This window comes from Pinus tabuliformis, chromosome 4_2, assembly GCF_031772625.1.
Source record: "Pinus tabuliformis cultivar Carrire ecotype Pingquan chromosome 4_2, CPIR1, whole genome shotgun sequence".
Classification (NCBI taxonomy): Eukaryota; Viridiplantae; Streptophyta; class Pinopsida; order Pinales; family Pinaceae; genus Pinus; species Pinus tabuliformis.
The window spans coordinates 5,957,202-5,981,055 of NC_142304.1; the positions used below are offsets into that span (position 1 = coordinate 5,957,202).

A 23,854-nucleotide genomic window follows, 5' to 3' on the forward strand; every position below is an offset into this window, starting at 1 on the left:
ATAATCCTGCTTCTCACACGTTGATAACTTCATAGAGCCTACTTGTTTTATCTAAAACCATGGATGTGGTCTCAATGAGTTCAACGAATGAAGACTGAAACAGTTTAATACATGAAAGAAAAAGACAAGATCATACCAACCAACATGTTGTAAGGAAATTCCCACACATTATATGGCAAAACCCAAATAAAAAACCACATGCTGATACCAAAAACTACTCTTGAGGCAATCAAAATGGGCACAGAGTGTAGCACTTCAGAATCAATGACAGAAAATTAATAACCTTAATCCCTTTTCTTCCCTTTCCCTTATTCAGGGTCAGATGAGTAGAATGCAAAACAAAAGGGATTCATAAAGTTGGTACAGACATTAAGCATGCAAAGATGATAAACGCCCATTTTCTATCATAAAAACAAAGGAAAATCATAACCCATTCTGAAAGATACAGAGGCAGCATCTATCACTCTTCTGAACCCATCACAACTTACAAGTCAACGCTCGTAAACGATTGACCGGTCAAATGGAAGGGCTCTGGAAAACCACTTGCTAAGTCAAGGCAACTATCCTTGAAAATGGAGCGCCACTAGTACATCATAGGCCTCGACTTAGCAAGTGGCTCATAGACAACATCCACAGCCTCGAGATTCTTTAGTTTGTTCAAACCATTGTTTACATGCAGCGTTTTCTTGACCTCCAGTGCTGCAAACGGAAAGAGAAAAGAATTAGCATAATTAAAACAGGAAAATCATGCTCCAAAGAGATGCAATAAGGCATAAGCTTTCCCACACAAATAAAGTCTTACGTGGGAAGCAATGCATCTGGTCTGCTGTCAATGGTCACTAATACCCTGCAAAAGAAATAGATATATATTGTCATTCTTTGATTGGTTGTAGAGGACTGATCTTTATGTTCTATTCAACTCATCTAAAACGCAGTAATACAGACAACTTCAGTATATAGCATACTCTCCGCAAACTGTCGATGCTCTGTCTGTGCTATCAAGCTTCTTCAATTCCTCCTGCATGCATATGTCAAGCACTTAAAGACAAGGGAAAGGCTGGAACCATGTATTGACATATTTTAAGTGAACTAAAATGGAGTTTTTCATGAAAAATTTGTCCTTTATAAATGTAAAACAATTTGTAATAAAATACAATAAATTCCACTTGAGCTTTTCATGGGTCGGTGTAATGATCAGCTAACTTAGTTTCAATCATTTGAATAAAGGAACTGCCTAATCAAATATCCTACGTTGATAATCGCAGTTTCAGCAGGCAGAAACTTCTCGTATACCATCTTTTCTTTATTTCTATTATTTATTGTTTTCCCCAATACATTACTGCATATTGAATGTAAACAACACACCATAAACATGTCTAAGAACTATGTTACCAAAGGCTTCTATATCCTTTATTGATTCTGGATCTTAAGCTTATAATTTTGGGGTCCCTTAATCAAAATAAGATCATCTTAACACCTTTTTCCTGAACAGATTGTGTGAGGAAGACAGATCCAAGATAAATCCCATGACAGATCATGTCACCTTGTCGGACCTATGATGGGTTCCACCCTAAAACTTGTAGAGAAACAAACTTAAAGACAAAACAAGAAAAGAACATTATTTTAATTCATGTGTTTTTTGTATGTTCATATCTTTTCATAATTGAGAAATTCTTTCATAGTAAAACCTTGAAAATCTGCCTCTAGCATACCCAATTTGCATCTGCATTCATGTTTAAACTGCAGAGTATCTTGCATAAGTCTATCATAACCTTGATTTATTAAGCCCACCAAAAGTGGGTGATTAATAGGAGAAATTTTTTCTCCTCATTTGACAGCCAGCAGCCCTATGATGGTGGACAGATAACATTATGTCAGAGTTCACCTATTGCTTCAGTCTCTGCTCCCTCCCATCTAGCATACTTCTTGAAGGAAGGTCGGTCATCTATCGGCAGGTACTCTAACCATTCTAGCAAACATGTGCTTTCATTCAATGTTATAGGCATATTAATATGAATCACAGGGAAAACTGGATGATTGGCCACTGTCGATTATATCCTTGTTCCCACACATCACCTAGGAGGTTAGTCTTTGACTCTAATACAATGGTATTTCCTCTCAAGCCTTAGGGTTTGGAAAGGGCCCTACTAGGGGAACACTGCTTGATATAGCATGTCCAAGGTAATCGCCATTGGTCATTGGGATTGGCACCCTATATCCACATCCTTCAAGTAGGGCCTGGAAACTTGGCCTTGGAGGTTGATCTAGCTGAAGAATGATAAAAGTATATAAAGCCACAATAAAAAGAAAATGTAAAATGCAAAAGATGGCTAGGGCTTAGCACGTGGGCAAAAGCCTAGCATGAGATCTACCATCCATTAGCTATCACTAAATCCTCAAACATTTAATGCTTCACCTACATTGAACTCTTGAATGTCCCAACCTTGATGAGAGAGAAATTGCTACATCTAAAAGGGGTATTGGAAAAACATAAAGCAAGCTTGGGCTCCTAAGCTATGCACCAAATAAAGATAAATCATTAAAGTAAAAGGTGCACTAGAGGGGTAGAAAAAGCAGGCCAAGGGGTAACTCATGCCACCACGATTTCTCCTTCCTTACATCATTGCACTCTAGATGTCGGACCCCCATTGGTTGGTCCCATGGCTGTGGCAACTTCCTTGAAGTCTCTCCGACTCCATGACCACCACAACACACACACGTATGGATTGATGGGTGAACCTAAGACATGTCATTTCCCTTGGGGGTTGGAAACACCTAATAGGGTTGTTGCCCTAATCATTCCTAACATAAGTAAGGTAACTTGTTTATAGGTCGTGAGCTAGTTAGACATTTGAAGGTGAGTTTTGTGCACGGAGCATTTTTGTGCCCCTAGCATTAGATATGGTCCATTATGATGCTTTAATAGTTTTATATCCTCAATGGAGTCAATCTCACTTGATCTTGAGAGGTTTTGTTCAAGTGGTATCACACATGCAACAAACTTACAAAGATCCCTTGAGGGGTAGCTTGACCCCTCTTCAATACCTTCCATAAGGCACATTTCCCTATTTGGAGAGAAGATATGACTTTGTGACCTCAATGTTGGCCCCCCAGAGATGAGCATTGGGCCTTGAGCAAATTCCACATGCTTCTACACCTCTTGATGTGCCTCCTAAATGTTGAGCTTGAAAGCTTGGGTGTTGGACTAGTTGATGATGTCCCTAAATAGAACAAAGACGCCACTAGGCTAGCCTTGACCCTGTTTGATGGATGATGCCTTTTTTTGGAGCCCAAATGAGGATGGCTAACACTAATATGACTTGGGAGGGCAAGCACTTCCTTCCTTGATGCCAACACTTGTCCTAGATGGTGCCATGTTACTCCTACATGCCTTGGAAGGGTGACGTAGGCCTCCGTTTGATGATGTCATCATGGAGAAGGTACCTTTTGGGGATGTGTACATGTACTTTGAGGCTTTTCTTGGAGTGAGGAGCACTCTTCGACCATTACCTCATTTACTTGATGCATTTTTACCCATTTAGGATGATTTCATGGTGGAGACCACGTTTTTCCCACACATGTGGGTTATTTTTAGCATATTATTATGTTTTAGAGCTATCTCAAGGTCACCTTGTGACCTTTGATCTAGTTGAACACTCAAGTAAACTTGCTTTAGGGATTTTTCTTGCCAAATTAGTGAAGTAAGACTTGATTACCCTCATATAGATCGAGGGGAGTCTCACTCACTTATTCATCATTATCATTCATCACACATCTTCTTTAGAAGTGTGTACTAGCTCTTGTTGTCTTTCCTACTGGCCCGCAATGTAAATTTATGGAGCAAATTGTCTTTCGAGGAGGATTTTTGCACGAGGAAGCTTCTTTGGAATTGATCAAAGAGATTCTTGTGGAATTTTGTAAGTTTATTGTTTATCTTCTTCCATTTTTGCATGCTATAATATGTGAATTAGGGTTTCCATGTGAGCCATGTTAAAACTGCAATATTTATCTTGAAATTTTGATTATTCATGGAATGTAAAAATGTTTTACTTGAATCATTCAAGAGAATTTTAATCTGTGCATCTTTTGAACTTAAAATCTCCCATCTAAGGAAGTCGTTAGGGTTTGTAAGAAGTGATTGTTGCTCTTTCATCCTCCTCATTAAGGCCATCTTCATTGAATTTTCCCTAAAAGACTCCATTGCCCAATCAGATCAAGGCACTAGTCTAGTAGGTGCTGATCAAACTTTTCTCTATACACATTTTCTCTCTATTCTCTCCAATTTCTAGGTATCTAAGGTTAGGGTTAGGGTTTTCTTGAAATTGTGCCACATGATAATTTTACTTGATGTGTTATTTCCCTGTTAATAGGGATTACATTTAATTACTTGAAAAAAGTAAAATATGGCATTAATTGCATCGTCAAATCCTATAATTAGGGCTGATGTCATCTTTTCTATTATTTTTTTATGCTTGTTTCAGCCATAAAAGCTCATTTGCATACCCCAAACCTTGCATGCCTAATTGACAACCTTATTCCTTTATTGATCCATCCTTGGAAGGATATTTCTTCTAGCTATTATATGACATTTCATGCCATATCATTAAATATCTCTCAAACCCTAACTTATAACAGCTCGTCATTCTATTTAAGAGGTCTAAGGATAGAGTACTTAAACCCTGGTAAAGGTTATCTTAGCATTATAGGCTCCGCTAGTATCTTATCCCAATCATAGACCTTGCTTCACCTTAAACTCTTCTTGTTGAATATCCTTTAGGTGATCTATATAGGGAAGCCATCCTTGTAGGATGCTATTCCCACTAAACAGTTGGAGATAGGTCGCCAAGGTGACAATGGTGGATGATCTCTTGTTGCCATAAGGTCTAGAGTTTCCTAGTGGGGCTTTGCAATAGGCCCGCTAGATTTTGTAGTAACAATACACAGAGGGATCAAGGTGCAAACATCAATCTTTTTGTACCTTCAGTTACTATTTAATAAACACTAAAGTTTTCCCTTTGTTGCAACTTGTAAGGCTCACATATTTAATTATGGTAAGTAAGATAAATAATGCATGTACTTATATGTCAATTTGGCTTATTTTGAGTGGTTGGGAGGAGTGATTGTTATCTTCCCAACCTAGGTTCAATTCTCATAAGTGACATGTTAAGCTTATATCAAGTATATTGTCGTAATAGGTAATTCATGATGATCAAATACTCGTCATAATCTACCAAGAAAAAAACAAAAAGAAGAGACATAACATTCCACTTGCAATAGCTAATTCATGATCGTCAAATGCCCATCATAATCTATACAAAATAAATAAAAAGTGGAGACCTAACATTCCACCTCACTTTTTCTTTTTCTTGTCTGAGTCTTGGATTTAGTTCGCCCTAGGCATCCAACAACATATTTCTCCAATTCAACTATCCATTTCCTATTCCATATTCCAGATTGGTTGTCCCGACGTGTTCATATTTTTATTTCAAAATGATGGCACCATTGGGGTGACCCATCAATGGCACTCTAGGTGACATTGGATTGAAGTCTATGAAGAAAGCATATCCATAGAATTATTCTTTTTCTTTTTTCTTAACTTGGACATATTGTTAATAAGTAAATTGATGCGAGAAGAAAATAATTAAAAATAATTACACATATCGCAACAACACACATGATATACTCTAGAAAATGAAAAACATGTTGATTGGAGTAGAGAAATAAGGGTTTTGATTGCCTAAGTGCTAAGGCTAGCAGAGGGATTCGCATGATAGTCATTTAGCATCATATTAAGTTATTTAACTATTTCCTAAAGTTATACTTAGAAAAAAGTTTAAAATCCTAAGTTAATTATGATTTAATCCCAGCACTTCATCAATATCTAATCTCAATTGTTGAAAGTGAAGGAGGTTCTTTGGTCAAAATTATAAGAGGAGATAGAGCAAGTGGCCAGTCAGTTGAGCACGAGCAATGTGTCAAATCAACGAAGGGATACACTAGGGTTTCAGCGAATTGCAAAGCTTCAGCAATCAAGAAGGAGATCGAATGCGGGCCAAGATGTGCTTACAACCTCAGCACAGTTATTCCACTTGCACGTGTGCACAGGAATAGAGATTTGCACATCCGTACAACTCGCGCATGTGCTTAGATAGGTAGATTTGAGCAGTTGTACGACAGATCGAGTGCGCAGTAAGGAGATTGATTTATCTTGGGAGTTGATCAGTGCTTTTCCTGTAGAGAAAGGGAAATTTCCCTTGATATAACTTTTTGAAGATTACCCTTTGGTTGAAGATAATAAAAGACACAAAGTTGCAAGTTTTCCTTGGAGTTGGGGTTTCTTGGGTATATCTTGTGTTCTATGTGTTGAATGTGTTTGTCTTATGATTTAATATTAATTTCCATTATGCATGCTAAGTTAGAAAACTCAGTGTATTTGCAATTTAAGTTTTTGGAACAACTATTGTTTGTATTTATGGTTTTACACTTAGAAAATTGCCAATTAGTTACTGGGTTTTAAGGAAAAATAACATGGTATCAGAGCATAGCCTCTAATTGAAGACCAAACACAGTTTTTATCTTCAGGCACATGTTCTACAATTTAGAGGGAGCGAGTTCATCGGATCGATTTGGCCACTAGGGTTTCTGGGGAATGCGATTTGTTTTGAGAAGTGCGAATTGGCAGTGTGGTTTATCAAGGTCTCATATTTGAAGACAGGTTGAATGATGTATCCAACTTTTGTTCATGCGTGAGAGGATAACAATGGAGTTAGAGGAGAAAGGGGTATGGGAGTTTGTTGATAATGTCCCAGCTGCACCCACCAGCCCTTAACAGTGGGTTCAGCATAACAAGAAGGATTCCAAAGCAAGATGAATCATCTTGGAGGGAGTCAAAGACCACATTATTCCTCACCTGACTAGGAAGAAGATAGCCAAAGCCATGTGGATATCCATCATTGGTCTCTATCAAGGTCCGAGCAAGGCCAGGAAGTTGGTATTGAAGGACAAGCTCAAGAACATTAAAATGTCCAAGTCAGATTCTATGGTGTCTTACCTCACCAAATTTACCCAAGTGAGGGAAGAGTTGGCTGGTGTGGGCGAGACAATTCCAAATAGAGATCTGATGAATTTTGCCCTGTTGTGTTTCACCAAATCGTGGCAAGCTTTCATGGACAGGATATGTGTGGGAGACTATGTCTAAAAGGAGATTCAAAAACAAGCTCAATCTAGGTCACATGTTAAGACCGAGGAAGATGAAGAAAATTTTGCCCTAGCCAACAAAGGGTGTAAGCCAAAGGGTAAAAAGAACAGTGGTGGTGGAGAGTCGAGCTAAGGGCGAGAAGAAGAAAAAGGATCTCAGCAAGATCAAGTGCTTTTCATGCCACCAGTTTGGGCATTATGCTACTAAATGTCGTAACAGAAAGAAAGGGTCCAAGAAGGACCAAGTAGCAACCTCTGCAGAGATAGATGAGTTCTCTTCTCATTTTGAGAAGGGGTTTTCACTCATTTCTTGCATGGAAATCTCAATGGCTACTAGTTTATGGTTTGTGAACAGTGGTGCATCCTGTCATATGACGGGAAATAAGAAGTGTTTCAGCAAACTGTCAAAAAGGGGCATGCAGTTTGACATTGAGATGGGAGATGATGGGAAATACCAGGTTGAGGGTACTAGTATAGTTGGATTTGAGAGGAAGTTTGAAAACCCTCTGTATCTCAGAGATGTCCTTTACATACCTAGTCTCAAGAAGAACCTCATTTCAGTGTCAACATTGGAAGGTAAGGGGTACACGGTGACCTTCAGACAAGGTATGGTTTTTATAAAGCCCTCAGACTCCAAGGTGGCTAAGCAAGTTTGGTTTAGGCACAAGAGCCTGCACAGATTACAGTTTAAGACAGTCGCAACATTAACCAGCAGAGGGAATCATAACTCAATCAAGGACATTAAGGAGTTGTGGCACAGGCAGGGGCCATCTGCACCATAGTGCGCTAAAGATTCTAATGGAGATAGCGACAAGACTACCACCGTGAAGTGTGGATCAGCATGAGGTGTGCAAAGGTTGCACACTTGGCAAGTATGCCAAATCCTCTTTTCTTGGAAGAGTAAACATTAGCCAAAAGTATCTTGGACCTCGTCCATTCAGATGTTTGTGGTCCTTTCTCTATAATATCCCTCAGTGGGTACAAGTATTATGTCACCTTCATAATGATCACTCAAGGAAGACCTAGATATTTTTCATGAAAAAGAAGGATGAAGTCTTCTCAAAATTTCTAGAGTTTAAGGCCTTGGTTGAGAACTAGAATGGCAAGAAAATCAAGGCGTTGAGGTCTGATAATGGTGGGGAGTACACCCCAAATGCATTCAAGGAGTTTTGTGCCAAGGAGGGCATCAAGAGGGAGCTATCTACACCATATAATCCTCAGCAGAATGGGGTGGCAGAGTGCAAGAACATGGCCATCATTGAGTGGCCAAAGCCATGTTCAATGACCAGGGGTTGTCCAAGTTCCTTTGGGCTGAGGCATGGATGACAACAATTTTCTCGCAGAATTGGAGCCCACACAGTGTTGGGGCGAGCTACACCAAAGGAGGCGTCTACAAGGAAGAAACCAAATGTGTCACATTTCTGAATATTTGGTAGCCTGGTGTACTGCCATGTACCAACAGAGAAAAGGAAGACGTTGGAGCCAACAGTAGAGAAGGGAATCTTCATGGGTTACAATCCAAGGCATACAAGGTATATAAACCAACACTCAGGAAGACATTGATCAGGAGAGATGTAAAGTTTGAGGAGGAAAGGGCTTTGAGCAAGTCCTTAGAGTGTGAGTAGCTACAATGAAGGAAGAGGAGCAGCAGGCTACAATGCAGGAGGGGAAATAGGCTCCCAAGCAGGAGGTTCAACCAAAACCTCAGTCTACAGTTGTGCATGTTGATGGGCAGGCCGAGCAGCATAAGGACGAGGGGGAGACACAATTAGAGGAGTGAGTGGAGACCACTCAGGAAGTGACTCCTAGCACTAGGAGAAGAAGAACGAGATGGGAAAAGTAGTTGATCCAGGAGGCACAGGAGCAAGTTCGTGCTCGTAGTACATCAGTTCGACAGAGCAGACAACCACAGAGGTACACAAGATATATGACACTTATGACAGAGTTGTTGGATGCCAAGTCTTCCACTTACCAAGAGGTAGCCACTCAGCAGGTGTGGAGAGATGCCATGTTGGAGGAATATGCCTCCATCATGAAGAATGATGTTTGGTAAGTGGTGCTGAGGCAAGAAGGAAAATCTACTGTGGGGCCTCGCTGGGTCTACACGATTAAGCATGGGGATGATGGGAGCATTGAGAAATATAAGGCAAGATTTGTGGCAAAGGGGTTCTCGCAGATAGAGGGGATCGACTATGATGAGATCTTTGCCCCAATTTCCAGATATTCATCTGTCAAGACTATCATAGCAATTGCAGCTCAAATGGGGTGGAAGATATACTAGATGGACATTAAAATAACATTCCTCAATGGGGTTGTTGAGGATGAGATTTATATTGAACAACTGGAGGGGTTTGAGACATGTAGTAGAGAGACACATGTATGCGAACTCGAGAGATCCTTGTATGGGCTCAAAAAGGCTCCACAGGCATGGTATGCTTGGATTGACATTTACCTTCAAGGATTGGACTTCACCAAGAGTGAAGCAGACCCCAACTTCTACTACATTGTTCTTGTAGGTGAGCTACTTATTCTGGCGTTGTATGTGGATGATCTGATTTTGATAGGTGCAGATAAGCTCATCCAAGAGTGCAAGAGAGATCTTGCAGGCAAGTTTGAGATGAAGGATATGGGGTTAATGCACTATTTCCTTCGGTTGGAGGTTTGACAGGGTGATGGGGAGATCTTCTTGAGGCAAGGCAAGTGTGCCCTAAAGATTTTGAGGAGATTCCACATGCAGTATTGTAGGCCCATGACCACACCTCTAGTCACAAACTAGAGGAAGGTGGATACATCTTGATTGGAGCGAGTAGATCCCTCACTTTACCGACAGTTGATTGGATCACTAATGTATCTGGTAATCACGTGGCCAAATATATGTTTTTGCAATTAACTCTCTAACCCTATTTATGTTCAAACTTACCAGAGCGCATTGGGTTGCTGCCAAGCACGTATTGAGATATCTCAGGGGGACCATATAATTTGGATTGTGGTATAGACAGGTTGACGAGATGAGGTTTGAGGGCTTCACTGATGCAAATTGGGCAGGGAGCTCCACAAATAGGGAAAGCACATCGAGGTGCAAATTTAGTGTTGGATCAACAGTTGCTTTTCGGTTCAACCAGAAGCAGAGACCAATTGCATTGAGCTCAGCTGAGGTTGAGTACATGGTTGCCAGTTTGGTAGGGTACGAAGCTATTTGGTTGAGGAAGCTTCTTGTGGGTTTGTTTGGACAAGAGCTGGAGCCCACCGTGATTTACTGTGACAATCAGAATTGTATCAAACTCTCTGAGAATCCAGTGTTTCGGGATCACTCAAAGCACATCAACATACGTTATCATAACATCAAGGATATTGTTCAGAGAAGCATAGTTACACTCTAGTACATACCAACAGACAAGCAGACAATAGACATTCTAACCAAGGTTTTGCCAGGAAGCGGATTTGTTTACCTTATAGAGAAGTTGGGTGTAGTGTAGAACGCCTTCCTCTCTAAGAGGGAGTGTTGATTGGAGTAGAGCAACAAGGGTTTTGCTAACCTATGTGCTAAGGCTAGCAGAGGGACCCACATGACAGCCATTCAACAAAATATTAATTTATTTAACCATTTCCTAAAGTTAGACTTAGGAAAACTTTAAAATCCTAAGTTAACTTATGATTCAATCTCATCCCTTCATCAAAATCAATCTCATCCATTAAAAATGAAGGAGGGACTTATGTCGAAATTATAAGAGGATATAGAGCAAGTAAGTGGCTAGTCAATTGAGCACAAGCAGTGTGTCAGATCAACGAAGGGAGAAACTAGGGTTTCAGCAGATTGCAGAGCTTCAACAATCAAGAAGAAGATCGAGTGAGGGCCAATTTTCTCTTACAGCCTCAACGCAGTTATTCCACTCGCATGTGTGTGCAGGATGAGAAATTTGTGCATCCATACAGCTCATATGTGGGCGCAAATAGGCAGATCTGCGCGGTCGTATGACAGATCGAGTGCATATTAGGGAGATCAATTTATCTTTGGAGCTTATCATTGTTTTCTTGTAGAGAAAGGGAAATTTTCCCTTGATGTAAATTTCTAAAGGTTACCCTTTTGCAGAAGATAATAAAAGACACACAAAGTTGTTGGTTTTACCGGGAGTTGGGGTTTCATAGATATATATTGTGTTCTATGTGTTGAATGTGTTTGTCTTCTGATTTATTATTAATTTCCATTGTGCATGCTAAGTTAGAAAACTCATTGTGTTTTCAATTTAAGTTTCCAAAATAGTTGTCGTTCGTATTTATGGTTTTACACTTAGAAAATTGCAAATCATTTCTGGATTTTAAGGAAAACTAACAAAACCAACCAACAAAAGATCCATTATGTTATGGCTTAAAAAAGCCAATATCCTTCACTTAAACGCATCCAAGCCAACAAAAACCCTCGCCCCAGCCAAGTGAGTCTTTCGTTTAACTCTATATCAATACAATGGATAATCCCCAAGCCCTTTCAAGGTATTAACTACAATTAATACCACGGGCCACCAATATTAAGTGCCCGAAACTACCAATCTTGACCTAACAGCCTTGAATCTTTCACTAGGTCAAGTTTACCTAACAATCCCCCCTTTAAACTTGATTGGGGAAATTTCTCAGATTCAACCTAAAAAACCTGCATGCCCTTCTCCCCTATCACTAAGGCCTACATTTAGACTTTACTGGCAAGGATACACATCAAAAAACCTGCATGCTCTCCTCCCATATCACTTAGGTGTATATATAGACTTTACTGGCAAGGGTACACATGCCTACCCAGGTCTTACACTAGTATGCCCATATACATGTAGTTTAAACAAAAAAATAAATTCATCTCCAAAGTAATTTTTGTTTTTTTGTTGTTGTCTCAGCACTTGAGACGCTATCCTCTCGCCTTTACACTTGCTCACACCAAGTACTCTCCTCATACCACTTCATCGCAGCCAACATTTTGATCTAGTTTCCATCTACATTAACTTTGGTCTTTGCCTCTACATCTCCCTACTAAACTGTCAATCTCATGACATTTCCAGGCAGGTTATCCATGCACTGCTCTCAACCTCTTTGCAGCTTGACAAAACACTTAGTTCTTTCTTCATCAACTAGTTGCTTCTCCTTTTTAGCCCTTCATTTGGCTCTGATATCAATTATTAATAATTAAAATGTTGCGAGAAGAAAAATTATTATAAAGCAACATGCACATAAATTATGTACACATGATTTACCCTAGAAAACCCCAACCATGAAAAAACCGCCTAACAATAGAGCTATTATTATCCTGGACTTAAACACATCCAAGTCAGCCAACACCCTAGCCCCGACCAAGTGAGACTTCCACACAACTCTAACACATTACAATGGAAAATCCCCAAGCCTTTTAAAGGCTTTAACTACAAGTAATACCATAGAATCAATACCACAAGTTACCAATACCAGATACCTGAAGCCAACACTGTTAACCTAACAACCTTGACTCTTTTACCCAGTCAAATTTATCTAAACACATTATTGCATTGAAGTTAATTGAGATGAAAACTATACACAATATGGTTATGTTCAATGCATTGTTCCAAGTTTCTTGGCTTTTGTGATTGCACAACTGCATTTGTGCTTTGGTCAGCCATCTAAATAAGCCAAGCCAATACAATCTTGAGTCATATGATTGACATAAAGTAGTCATAAGAAAATTTTCATTTAATATCGAATAGACCGATTCTATAATGAGAGATTGAGCTGTCTGAAGGGGAGAAATCAAACTTCATCCCATGTATGGTATTTACAATTTTACACAATGAGTCATATCTTAGTCATACATTTCTTGCTATGAAGGTGAGGTTGGTTCAAACAAAATAAGGATACAAAGAGATTTTGATATGTCCTATCCTAAATGTTTGAGAGTAATTTTCCAGCCTTCAAAGCGTGTATGTGAAATTTCACACACCATAAGGGTGTCTCGACACTATCTTTTGAGTCATTTTTTCTATATCGAATTTTGCTATTTGTAAATTGTCTATAAAAGCATGATTCCCAGCCTGAAAATCAACTAATGACAAGGATGCCTTACATCCAGATGAAGGCTAATTTTGTTTCCCAGTCAAATCTCTCCTCACAGATCGACTTGACTTTTTTGTTCAACTTGCAACCCCCTTTTATGATTCTTTCAAGAGTAAGTTATATGGAAATAATCCAGTTGTCATTCTATGTACAAATTGTGTACCACATTAACTTCTGCTTCCCCTGTTGCCCAGTTGAGGCTGTTTTAAGATCAAAATATAGGCATGGGAAGAAAGTTTTACAAGCATAGAAAGAACAGAAAAATCAAAATAAATATACACACCCTAAGATGGGGTGTTTTGACAACCATCTTTGAGTATCAAGATTCCATCGTCTTCTTCTCCCTCATCTAGATGACTTAAACAATGAATCAAATCCTGGAACCAACTATTTCTTCCTCACGCTTGATGAAAGGGATGGCAGACATCTGGATCAAGAATATTTGACTCTTTTGAGCTTGTAGCATCATGCCAAGCATTCACTTTCTCAGACATCTCATCCATTCTATATTGAAAAATTTTCTTTCCTGGTATCCCTTGAATGAATAAATAACGTCATCTAGTTGAGATTAGAATTTATCTCTGATATTTTCCATATGCTCTAATCAGAAATGCATGAAGAATATATATCGAAATTTGCAAGTTAATCTTCTGTGGCAAATAATTACTCTACAACTGCAGGTACAGATGTGCATATTCTGATATTATTTAAGCAAGCCCAACCCAAGATATTCAATATCATATAGAATAACAAGAAAATTTAAATTTCACTCCAAATCTAAGAAACAACTAAGGCCAAGGTCACTATCAGCAAAAGGGGTAGAACATCTGAATGGCCAGCAATATATATTAAATATACGTTACATTGCTAACTAGTATAAAGCTATCTTAAACCTCTATGTAAGGAGCCGATAGAATTTTATCTTAAAATCATATGCTCACTGAATTATCTGGCAAAAGAAATCTGATCTCTGTGAAGCGTTGTTGGCTTCTCATCATTATCCTAATGCACTTCTGGATTTACCTGGTTTTGTACGTGGTGTTTTCCTTATATTTACTTAACCCTTTTGATTTAGTTTTCTCACATCATCATATGGAGTACTGGTTTTATCGGGTATGTGCAGTGTGTGATGGGTGTTCTTGCAATGACCGATAACTCATTTGAATCATTTTATGCTTTATGTGCTGAAGTTAAACAAATCTTATAGGACAAAGTAGTTTAACTGAACAAGGAAAGATTTTTCTGTGTTTTTGTCATCATGAATCTCAAACTTCAAAGATTATCTTTACAAATTCTTTTAGATGTAGTCATTGTAATGATTTTGTAGAATTCGGCATATGTTATACTTTTTATTGCTTCAAGCATTTTGTCTATAATGCTTTAATTCAATGAAACATAAACTCATTTAATAAACATTTGCCATGCATCATGACGCAGATAAACAATTTATTGTCAAAGGACATCAGAGTGTGTGATCTATGGATGTGAAGTGCAATCTGTGAAGTAGATGGACTAATTTTCGATAATACTTCATAGTTAAGGCAGGTTAGTCATATAGCCTGCACTATCTACATGGCGCATAGGTGGGATAATGGGAAATGCAGAGGTGACCTGATGGTCTTTAACTATCCACACCTTATCTCCAATGGCTTTGCTTGATCCTTTTGGAAAAAGGTGTTTTGGAGGTGATTTGGGTTCTCGGGATTACTGTGTGTGTCTAAACTATGACTATTCAAAATTCACAAGTGGGACTACTGCAAGTGGCTAACTATGACTATTCAAAATTCACAAGTGGAACTACTGAAGTGGCTTAACTATGACTCTTCAAAATTTGCAAGTGGTTGTTGTTGACCATCAAAAACACGAGTACTCCAGAAGCACGAAGTTAATTTTGAGACCTGAGCTCAAAATCAAAATGAATTGGGAGACTTCAGGCATCTTAATTGTTGGAATTGTTTCCATGGTGATCCATCAAATCAAGTTAAGATTTCATATTCCAAGAGCATCTAAAATAACTTGCAAGTCTTGAGCTGGGGACCAAAACCAAGCTACCAATTTGATTATCAGAGTATTCTCACCTTGCTCTGAGCTGAAAACGTATCCTACTACCCGAATTCAGAAGTAGGCCATTGCAACTTTCTTTTGGCTACTTGTGTTTTGTGAGAAAACAATAAATTGAGTCAGAGGCGCAGGCTTTGGGTTTGGTCTAGAAACTTAGTGTCAACTGCCAGGCACTGGTAACAAGTTCAAATCACGACACTGCACACTGACCCAGAAGGGAAATATGACTTTATAACCGAGAAACACAGGGGACCGAATACTGACCTCAAAATCCTTGATCTGCTGATCTAAGCGGTTCAGCTCTGCTAATTTGTGATTTATCCCACGTAAGTCTGGAGTTCCAGGAGCTGGTCTCGGCTCCAGCCTTTTCATATCCGGGCTCCTTCTGGCTGTCCCTTGCATCTTTACGGGCTATTTATTCCAATTTTCTTAATCCAGAGACCACCCAATTATTTTTAATCAAAATTCTTGGGAATTGTTGGGGATTCTCAAGTAGAGCCCATGGAGGCGTGCGCTGACGATCGCATTCCAACTTACCTGCTAATATGTTATCATTGACTGTCTAAATTTGTCCATCACATGGCTCAGAATGAAAAAATTGAATCCATTCTGATCCATCAGATTCTGTGCAGTCTCTCCTCTTATTGACTCGAGAGCGAAGAATCATGCGCAGATATCGATGGTGATGACCGAAGAAATGTCAATGTCAAGAACAGCTAAAGCCGACTTTGCCGGTCCTTTGAGCCGGTCTTGTTGCGACCGTGACAAAAATTAAAATGGCACGGCTAATAGAAAACCAATTGCCATGGAGGACATTAGATTTGGGGTTGCTCTAAATCTCCATCGTTACCGTGACTTCGATAAGGTATATCACTGTACTTTTACAACTTTGCCACGGTTAAGGTTAGCAATTTCCATCGAGTTCAGGTTGAATTTTCCAACGATGGTCAACATTGCAGCCGAAAAGTATGGGATCACCGCTTCTAATTCCTTTTAAATTCAAAGAATCTGAGCCCATTGCCTTTCATCTATTGCGATATGTTTGGAAAATCTCAAATTGAGAGATTGTCGCGGAAAATTGATTTGTACAAGAACAAGTCAATGAACTGCAGGGCTGACACACTGGACTTTCCATGGAAAGATTTGGTTTCGAAAAGTTATGGACAGCACGAGCGAGGCGAGGATTCATTGAAACGAGGCTGTAGGGTCATTTTCCTAGCTTTACGCTGTCATTTGAGTTGTCTATGGCCTACTGAGGATTGAGTTTTCTAGGACCTTTCCTCTGGTTACTTCTTCTGAGTGGTTCAGAGCGTATTTGCATTAATTCAGAATGTGGACATTTACGATGAGAGATATTTCATGAATATATGAAAAGAAAACCTTCCTGTAACTCTAATTGGATTGCAGGCTCTAGAATATTTTAGGAATTTTATGGATGTGGTACAAGTTAAATAGTTTACTTCTTTCATACTGTTCATCAAAGTTCTAAAATATTTCAGAATTTGCATTAGACCAAAGGAGAGCTTGTAAAGTTATATTATAAAATAGTAATTATAATAAGTATTTTTTTATTAAATTTAACTACGATAATTATAGATAATGATAATGTAGGTAGATAATGATGAGGGAGAAACCAGCAGAACATATGTTTATGTTTAGGATTTTCTCATAGTATTGTGTTTGAAGTAAATTGTGAATGTGGAAATTTAGGAGATGATTGCTTCATGAATTTTTTTTCAAATACAAAGTTAAGTAAGATTTTCAAGCAAATTTATCACATGAATCAATCTATCTTTAAGAAGAAATGTCTCCACCTTTTTGAATCAAATAACTTGAAGATTTATCACATGGTTAACTTGGAGTCAAGGCTAAATCAAGGTGAACTTTGATGGAGGGGCAAAAGGGGTATGTCCCACTTTCTTGATGGTTAATTAGGAGACTCATAAATCAAAGTGGAGGAATAATTCCTGATGGTTTAATGTAACATTTTGATGCTTTGTAAATTTTGGTTTTTGTTAGGTCAATATTCGTCAACAAGTGGAACATTGTAGATATTGTAGCATTTTGTTCAAAAGTTTCGAGGTTGGAATCCTATAAATGGTCATTGAGGAATAATTCCTCATGGTTTAATGTAACATTGTGATACTTTGTATATTTTGGTTTTTGTTAAGTGAGTGTTGGCAAATATACAAGTGGAGTATTATAAATATTGTAGCATTTTGTTCAAAAATTTCAAGGTATGAATTTTATAAATGGTCATTGATAGATAATCTAGTCCAACCATATCCATTGTTCAACTTGCTTTGGTAAATAATATATCTAAACTGAACATTAGCTCAAGGCCTTTTTATATAATAACTATTCTCAATTTTTATTTAAAAAAAATCAATCAAATGTTTAATAAAAGTATCTTCACAGGTATTTTGAAAAAATAAAAATATAAAACATTTATACAATTTTTTTTAAATTTAACTTACTATTTTTAGTCTACACATTTATCATTTTAATAACTTTTAATCAAAATTTTAGTTAAAATATCCTCACACATATTAAAGAAAAAATGAAACATTTAATTTTTTTTCCCTAATATAAGTTATTACTTACTGAAAAAATGAAATATTTTTGTTTTTTTTCTAATTTAAGTTATTATATTACTTCTCTTAAATGAAAACAATTTTTCAACTCTTAATAATTTTTTAATAAATTCAATCAGATAAATTTTATATTTTTGTTCACATTACTATCTTATTATATTAAATTTAAATAAATATAAAAATAATATCTTTTATAAACTAACCAAATACATAAATATACTATATATTGAATTTGTCTTTAGTGTTATTTTTTGGATTTTCTAGTGTGGGAATCCAGCTGAAAATTGTGAGGTGAAATTTTTTATTTGTGTTATTTAAACTGGTTCTTTTTTATTATATATGGATTCAACACCATGAAAAACACCTAAGTCACTTGGATTCTGCATGTGTTATCCATCAAATTTGTGATTTCAATAAATTTCTGCTGGATTTTAAAAAATTAAATGAGAAAAAACCAAAAAAAAACTTTCAAAAAATCTCACTATATATTTATCTAAAAATATAAGTTGTATAGTGCACACTGGGCAGTCTATTGCCTTCCTCCTACCCATAAGCTGTAGCTCTACCTACAACATGTTTATTTATAATACTGTTATCTGCCTTGATTACACGATATAGCAAGTAGATATTATTCGTGAAAGTAATTAATATTATATTATAAAATAAACCACATAAAAGAATTTATAATATATATATTATTAATTTATTTGATCTCATATAGATAATGATATTATTCATTTTTTTTATCTCATATAAATAATCATTGCCATGAAGCATCTTAGTTGTCTATTCTGACTCGTACGTGTGTGTTCACATTTGATTGGAGAAATAAAAAGTATGGCGCAGTGTTTCCTGTTCTATAGACAGCGATATTGTACACGCTCGGATAAAGGACGGGACGTGACCGACACTGCAGTGAGGAGACTAATGAACTGACATTTGCTTAATTATTTTCTATGAATTAAAATATATATATATATGATAATTGGACAAAGCATGCACAAGAAAGATATGAATTAAAAAAAAAATAAGGGATTGGTGTGTATCACTTTGAAAACTTTTGGAATATCACGACTTATTGGAATCTTGTCTCGGAGAATCTTATTGATTCTTATTTTTCAAGAAAAAATGTTGAACAAAGATAATAATGATAAATTAAGTTTGTCATATATTATAAGTATTAGGGATTCATTTGATATTATGAATCATGGCCATTGTCATCGAATCATGAGCCAAAAAAAATTATATTTTTTCCCTCTTAAGTTGTTTCGACCAATGTAGAAAACGACATACACCGCGCCAAAATCAACATGTCAACACAAAACTACCTTTTCGTTAAATCACTTCAATTATTATGTCATTGCTTTTAGTTATATCACTTACCCATAGTTTCAGTTTGGAAGCATTATTCAGGGTCGTACTAAAATGAGACAATTTTTTTGCTATAGCTAATGTTAACATTAGCTTTTGGTTTTTTCGATAGAGTGAGATTATCACACCACAACATGCTTGGCTCATTTTACGGGGATGACGTGTGTACTGAAAGATTTGAGTAGGTTTGCATTAAGTTCACCACTAGTTCACCAGGAATTGGTTGAAGACAAACGAAGAGACGCAGCAAGGCCAAGAGTGGAAGCAAGCTTGTGACAGAAGCCTCTGCTCTAAATTGGTATCGGAGCCAGTGATGTCTGGTTCAAGAGGTCGTTATTCTAAAATCAAAAATTCATATTATAATGGATTCATTTCGGAATTCTGTTTCTTTCCGAGAATTAGAAGATAGAGAGTCATCCGCAGAAGAGAACCCTCTTAGGGATATGTTTGCATCAAGTTCCAATAGAATCCTAAATCAAGCTGAACTTGAATTTGAAGAAACTCAGCCTTCTGCCCGTTGGCAATTACCTGCTATTTCTGCCTCTAAAGTTTATAATGACTTGTCCATGTTTCATTTGAAAGCTGCTACAAGAATTAGCATTAAGGAGTCCATAAGTCAAATCCAGGAAAACTCCGATAATATCCAGTCCATTCCTTTATTGGATCCTAAAGCTTTACAGGCCGAGGCTAAGAGATTGAAAACAAAATATCTTCATTTGGGATGCATCAAAATAGGAATCAACCCCTTAACTCATCAAGGGTTAAATACCTTTGTGTTAGCCACAGTTCGTGATCTTACCCACAATAAGTATACTAATTCCTTGATCGGAGGCATAGTCGCCCCTCTATCACATGGCCCAGTGTTTTTCGATTGCTATCCTAATTTTTCAGTTTATGTCCATGATGAGACTATCAATGATATCCTACAATTGCAGATCCAAACCTTTGGGTTTGATATGCATCAAAAAAGGCATAACATAGCCATACAGACTAGAGGATGCTTTCGACATACTAATACCTTATGGCCAGCTATAAAACATACTCCCAATCGTGACTCTAAATCTAGTGTTGTTGTTCTCACTGATTCAAAGAATCAAAAAATAGAACATCAAACTATCAGATGGGAAGACCTCACCTTTCCCAAACACTGGGTTGTCAATAATCCCAAGCCTCCTATTCCAAAAAGGATAACCTCTGTTGATATCAAAGAAAACCAGTCTTCTACAGTTTTGTCTTTTCACAAAAGATCTACCATTGATGACAGAGGTATTGAAAAAGCCTGTAAGAACTCCAAATATTACAGAGATCCTTCCATTGTTGAGTTTGCCCAACTAGTTAACTTCAATCCTTTAGAAGTTACATGTCCAGAATGTAAAGTTGTTGTAAATTTATGTACGCTTGTCGAATCTATCATACATATAAATCACCATCCCAGAACGAGAGAAGCTCCTCCTTCCACTTCAGTAAACTCATGCCCAAATCCAAAATGTTCAAACATACCTTTTCCACATGAACCAGAGTCTGGCCATGTCCTAATGATGCATGAGATTATCACTCTTGAAGGAGAAGATCCTCGACTAACAGAAACGATGAATCTGATGAGATCAACCAAGCCCAAGTATGGACTAGGCTATCTTGAGCAAGCCAAAGGTCTAATTCCAGCCTGTAGATTTGGTCATGTTCCAGATGACTGCAAGAAGCCTGCAGTCATGGAGATGCACAAATTCTTTACTCTTATGTCTGGTTGCTTAAAATCAGAAATAAGTTCCCAGTGGATGAAAGCCATGCTAAATTGGGACTTATTCACTAATCCAGAAGCTGAGTAGTTTGGCCAAAGCTATTCCATTGAAGAAAAGAAGAGATTAGCTGAAGATTGGAAACATTATATGGAAATTACAAATTCATGGATTTCTTTTTATGAATGGAAGAAAAATGTTTCCCTGAAGTTGTTTTAACTAGTTCATCTTCTTCATCATCTACCAAACATGCTTGGACTGCCTTGGATGGCAGCAGAGTAAAGACTCCATCTACTTTTCATCCATACAGAGGAATTATTATTGGGGAAAATCAAAATGCAGCAAAGGCAATTCCTTTCGTGCAGAAGGATGATAATGCTTTAGGCATTGATGGGAGGATTCAGAAAGCATCTGAACAAATCAACTAGACCAACACAACAATCAAAGGCCTGGAGATTAATACAACAAAAGCAGCATAAATAAAAGAATAGTTTGATATTGTTCAAGTGTCAATAAATGAGGTTAACAAAAACCTCAACGATGTACAGTATACTACATCTGTAGTAAGATCTTATGCTAAAGAATCTTTATCTAAAATAGAAGGAGTAGAAGATAAGTTAGTAGATCATCTTGATACTACTAAAACTCTCATATCTGGTTTGACTGAGAAGGTAGAAAAGATCAGTCTGTCAAAAACAGAAAAACCAGTTCCTACTTCTTTTTTGTATAAAAGAAATATAAAGATTCAGGATCCTGTTAAGCCAATAAACAGGTTCCCAACATTGTTCCCCAAAGAAGTAGCCACATCCTCAGAAGAAAAACCAGAGGCTACAGAGAAAATCACTATTGCATCCTTATTTAAGGATGAAGAAGTTTCAGAAGAAAAGAAAGAATCTGAGTCTCAGATCTTTCCTATTTATGAACCACTTGAGAGTAGGTTCAGTCATTATCCTGCACCTAATCTAGAAGGTAAAGGCAAGCTTCTAGAAGCTCACACTTTTTTCCCCGAATCTCATAGAGAATGGAAAATCGATAATCTGAGTGTTGGCCAGATCAGACAACTCATTGATATGATGTTCACAGAATACAAGCTCATGTGTTTAAGAGGGAAAAGTGAAATTGAAGCCTCCAAGACCATCATCCAGTGTTTTACAGGAACACTGCTCAGGTGGTGGGAAACAGAATAATCTCCAAAATTACTAGCAAAAATGGAAGCAGAAGTGCTGAAAGATGAAGGTGGAGATGTGATCCATAATCCAGATGGCACACCTATAAGTAATATGATCGGTGCTTTGACATCTATGATTCTTGAACATTGGTGCGGAATTGAAACAGAAATAGAAGATAAGAATGAAGTCATTTTTATGAATCTGAAATGTCATAAGATGTCACAGTATGAAGACTTCCACAGAGATTGGATGCAGAGGATCTATGAGGTAAAGGATTCCAAAAATCTGTTGTGGAAACAGGTTTATCTTGCTACACTCCCATCAAGGTTTGTAGATTATATCAGGCTGCAAGAAGTCTTCCAATTGCCATTTGAGTCGTATACTTGGGGTGAGATCTATGCTCACATCACAAAAACTCTGGTGAGTTTATGCACAAGCTCCAAAATAAACAAATCTTTGGAAAAGCTCTCAAAACTCCCAGATAAAAAGTCCATCTGCAGTAAATATGGACTTACAGTTGATGACCCCCTAGTCAAGTGGAGGAAAGCAAAGAAAAGGGCCAAAAAGGAATATAAGCAGAAATTTAAGAGCTACAGAAATCAGAGAAAAGATCCTCAGAGATCTAAAGGCCGATCCTCCAAAGCCAGAAAAGGCTATTACAGATATATCCCCAGAACACATTATTATAGACCTTCTGACATCCATCTCCATACATCTAAGCAGGAGAAATGGAACAGCCTTACTTGTCGGCTTTATGGAAAGACTGGACATACTTCTTCAAGATGTCTAGATGGAGAAGAGTCTAAACAGAACAGAAGCAAGAAATCCCAAGCCTTTGTTCAAAGGGGGGAAAATGTCAAGCAAGAAGGACAGAGACACATACAATGCATGAAATGTGGTTCCCGTTCTCACAAAACAGAGTGCTGCCAAAATGTGGTAATTAGAGACCAACTCCAGCAACACCAGTTTGAAGAATCATCCTATGATTCCTTTAGTTCTTCATCTCATGAAGAATTGCAAGCACACATGCAAGAATGTTCAGACTCAGAAGCTACAGCCTGTTCGTGTCCAAGCTCTGAAGAATGTGCTTGTCAGATACATTATGATTCTGATTCAGAATCATACAGTGATGAAAATTCTAAGGATTTCCATTTCAGACCTCAGAAGGAAAAGATCTTAATGGCTGCCACCAAAGAAGATGAGATAAAAATATTATCTCAGATACGTGCCATGGAAGATGGTGATATGAAAAATCGGTTGACTGAAGCATTTATGGACCAGCTCAGATGCAGCTCTTCCAGAAGTTTAGGTAAGAAGCCATTATTTGTTGATGCTTATTTTGACAGAAATACTAGATCTTTTCAAAGACATCACGAAAATCCAGATAAGGTGCGATCCCTAACCTTGGGAGAAGTGAGTCGAGAGATCCACAACATCAAAAATGAGATCTCTGCTCTAAAATCCCAGATTGCAAAAATAAAGAAAGGGAAAAAGGTGGCAGAAAAAGAAGAAGAAGACCCTCATCCATAGGATACCTCACAATATGATAAGATTCCAAATCCTAATCTTGAAATTATTGAGGGAAAGAAAGACCTCGTTTATGGGTTTAAAGAAATGAGACTCCTGACAATTTCATACTAGCAACACCATGTCAAGGTGAACA

At 37.6% G+C, this 23,854-nt stretch overlaps 1 protein-coding gene across 1 annotated transcript; it reads right to left on the reverse strand.

Moving 5' to 3' along the window:
• Positions 1-202: 202 nt before the first annotated feature.
• On the reverse strand, positions 203-16,532 carry LOC149168116 (guanine nucleotide-binding protein subunit gamma 2-like). The gene is made up of 4 exons (XM_089428126.1): positions 15,586-16,532; positions 966-1,018; positions 803-847; positions 203-699 (listed from the first exon to the last, which is right to left on the reverse strand). Exons 1-4 carry the CDS (start codon positions 15,721-15,723, stop codon positions 618-620), a joined length of 318 nt encoding a protein of 105 aa, XP_089284252.1. The 5' UTR covers positions 15,724-16,532; the 3' UTR covers positions 203-617.
• Positions 16,533-23,854: the final 7,322 nt, after the last annotated feature.

Coding starts and splice junctions, on each gene's coding strand:
- LOC149168116 (XM_089428126.1), bottom strand. CDS start 15,723: ATGCAAGGGACAGCCAGAAGGAGCCCGGATATGAAAAGGCTGGAGCCG. Junction 848..965: donor GCATCGACAGTTTGCGGAGA/GTATGCTATATA, acceptor TTTCTTTTGCAG/GGTATTAGTGACCATTGACA. Junction 700..802: donor CCAGATGCATTGCTTCCCAC/GTAAGACTTTAT, acceptor TTCCGTTTGCAG/CACTGGAGGTCAAGAAAACG.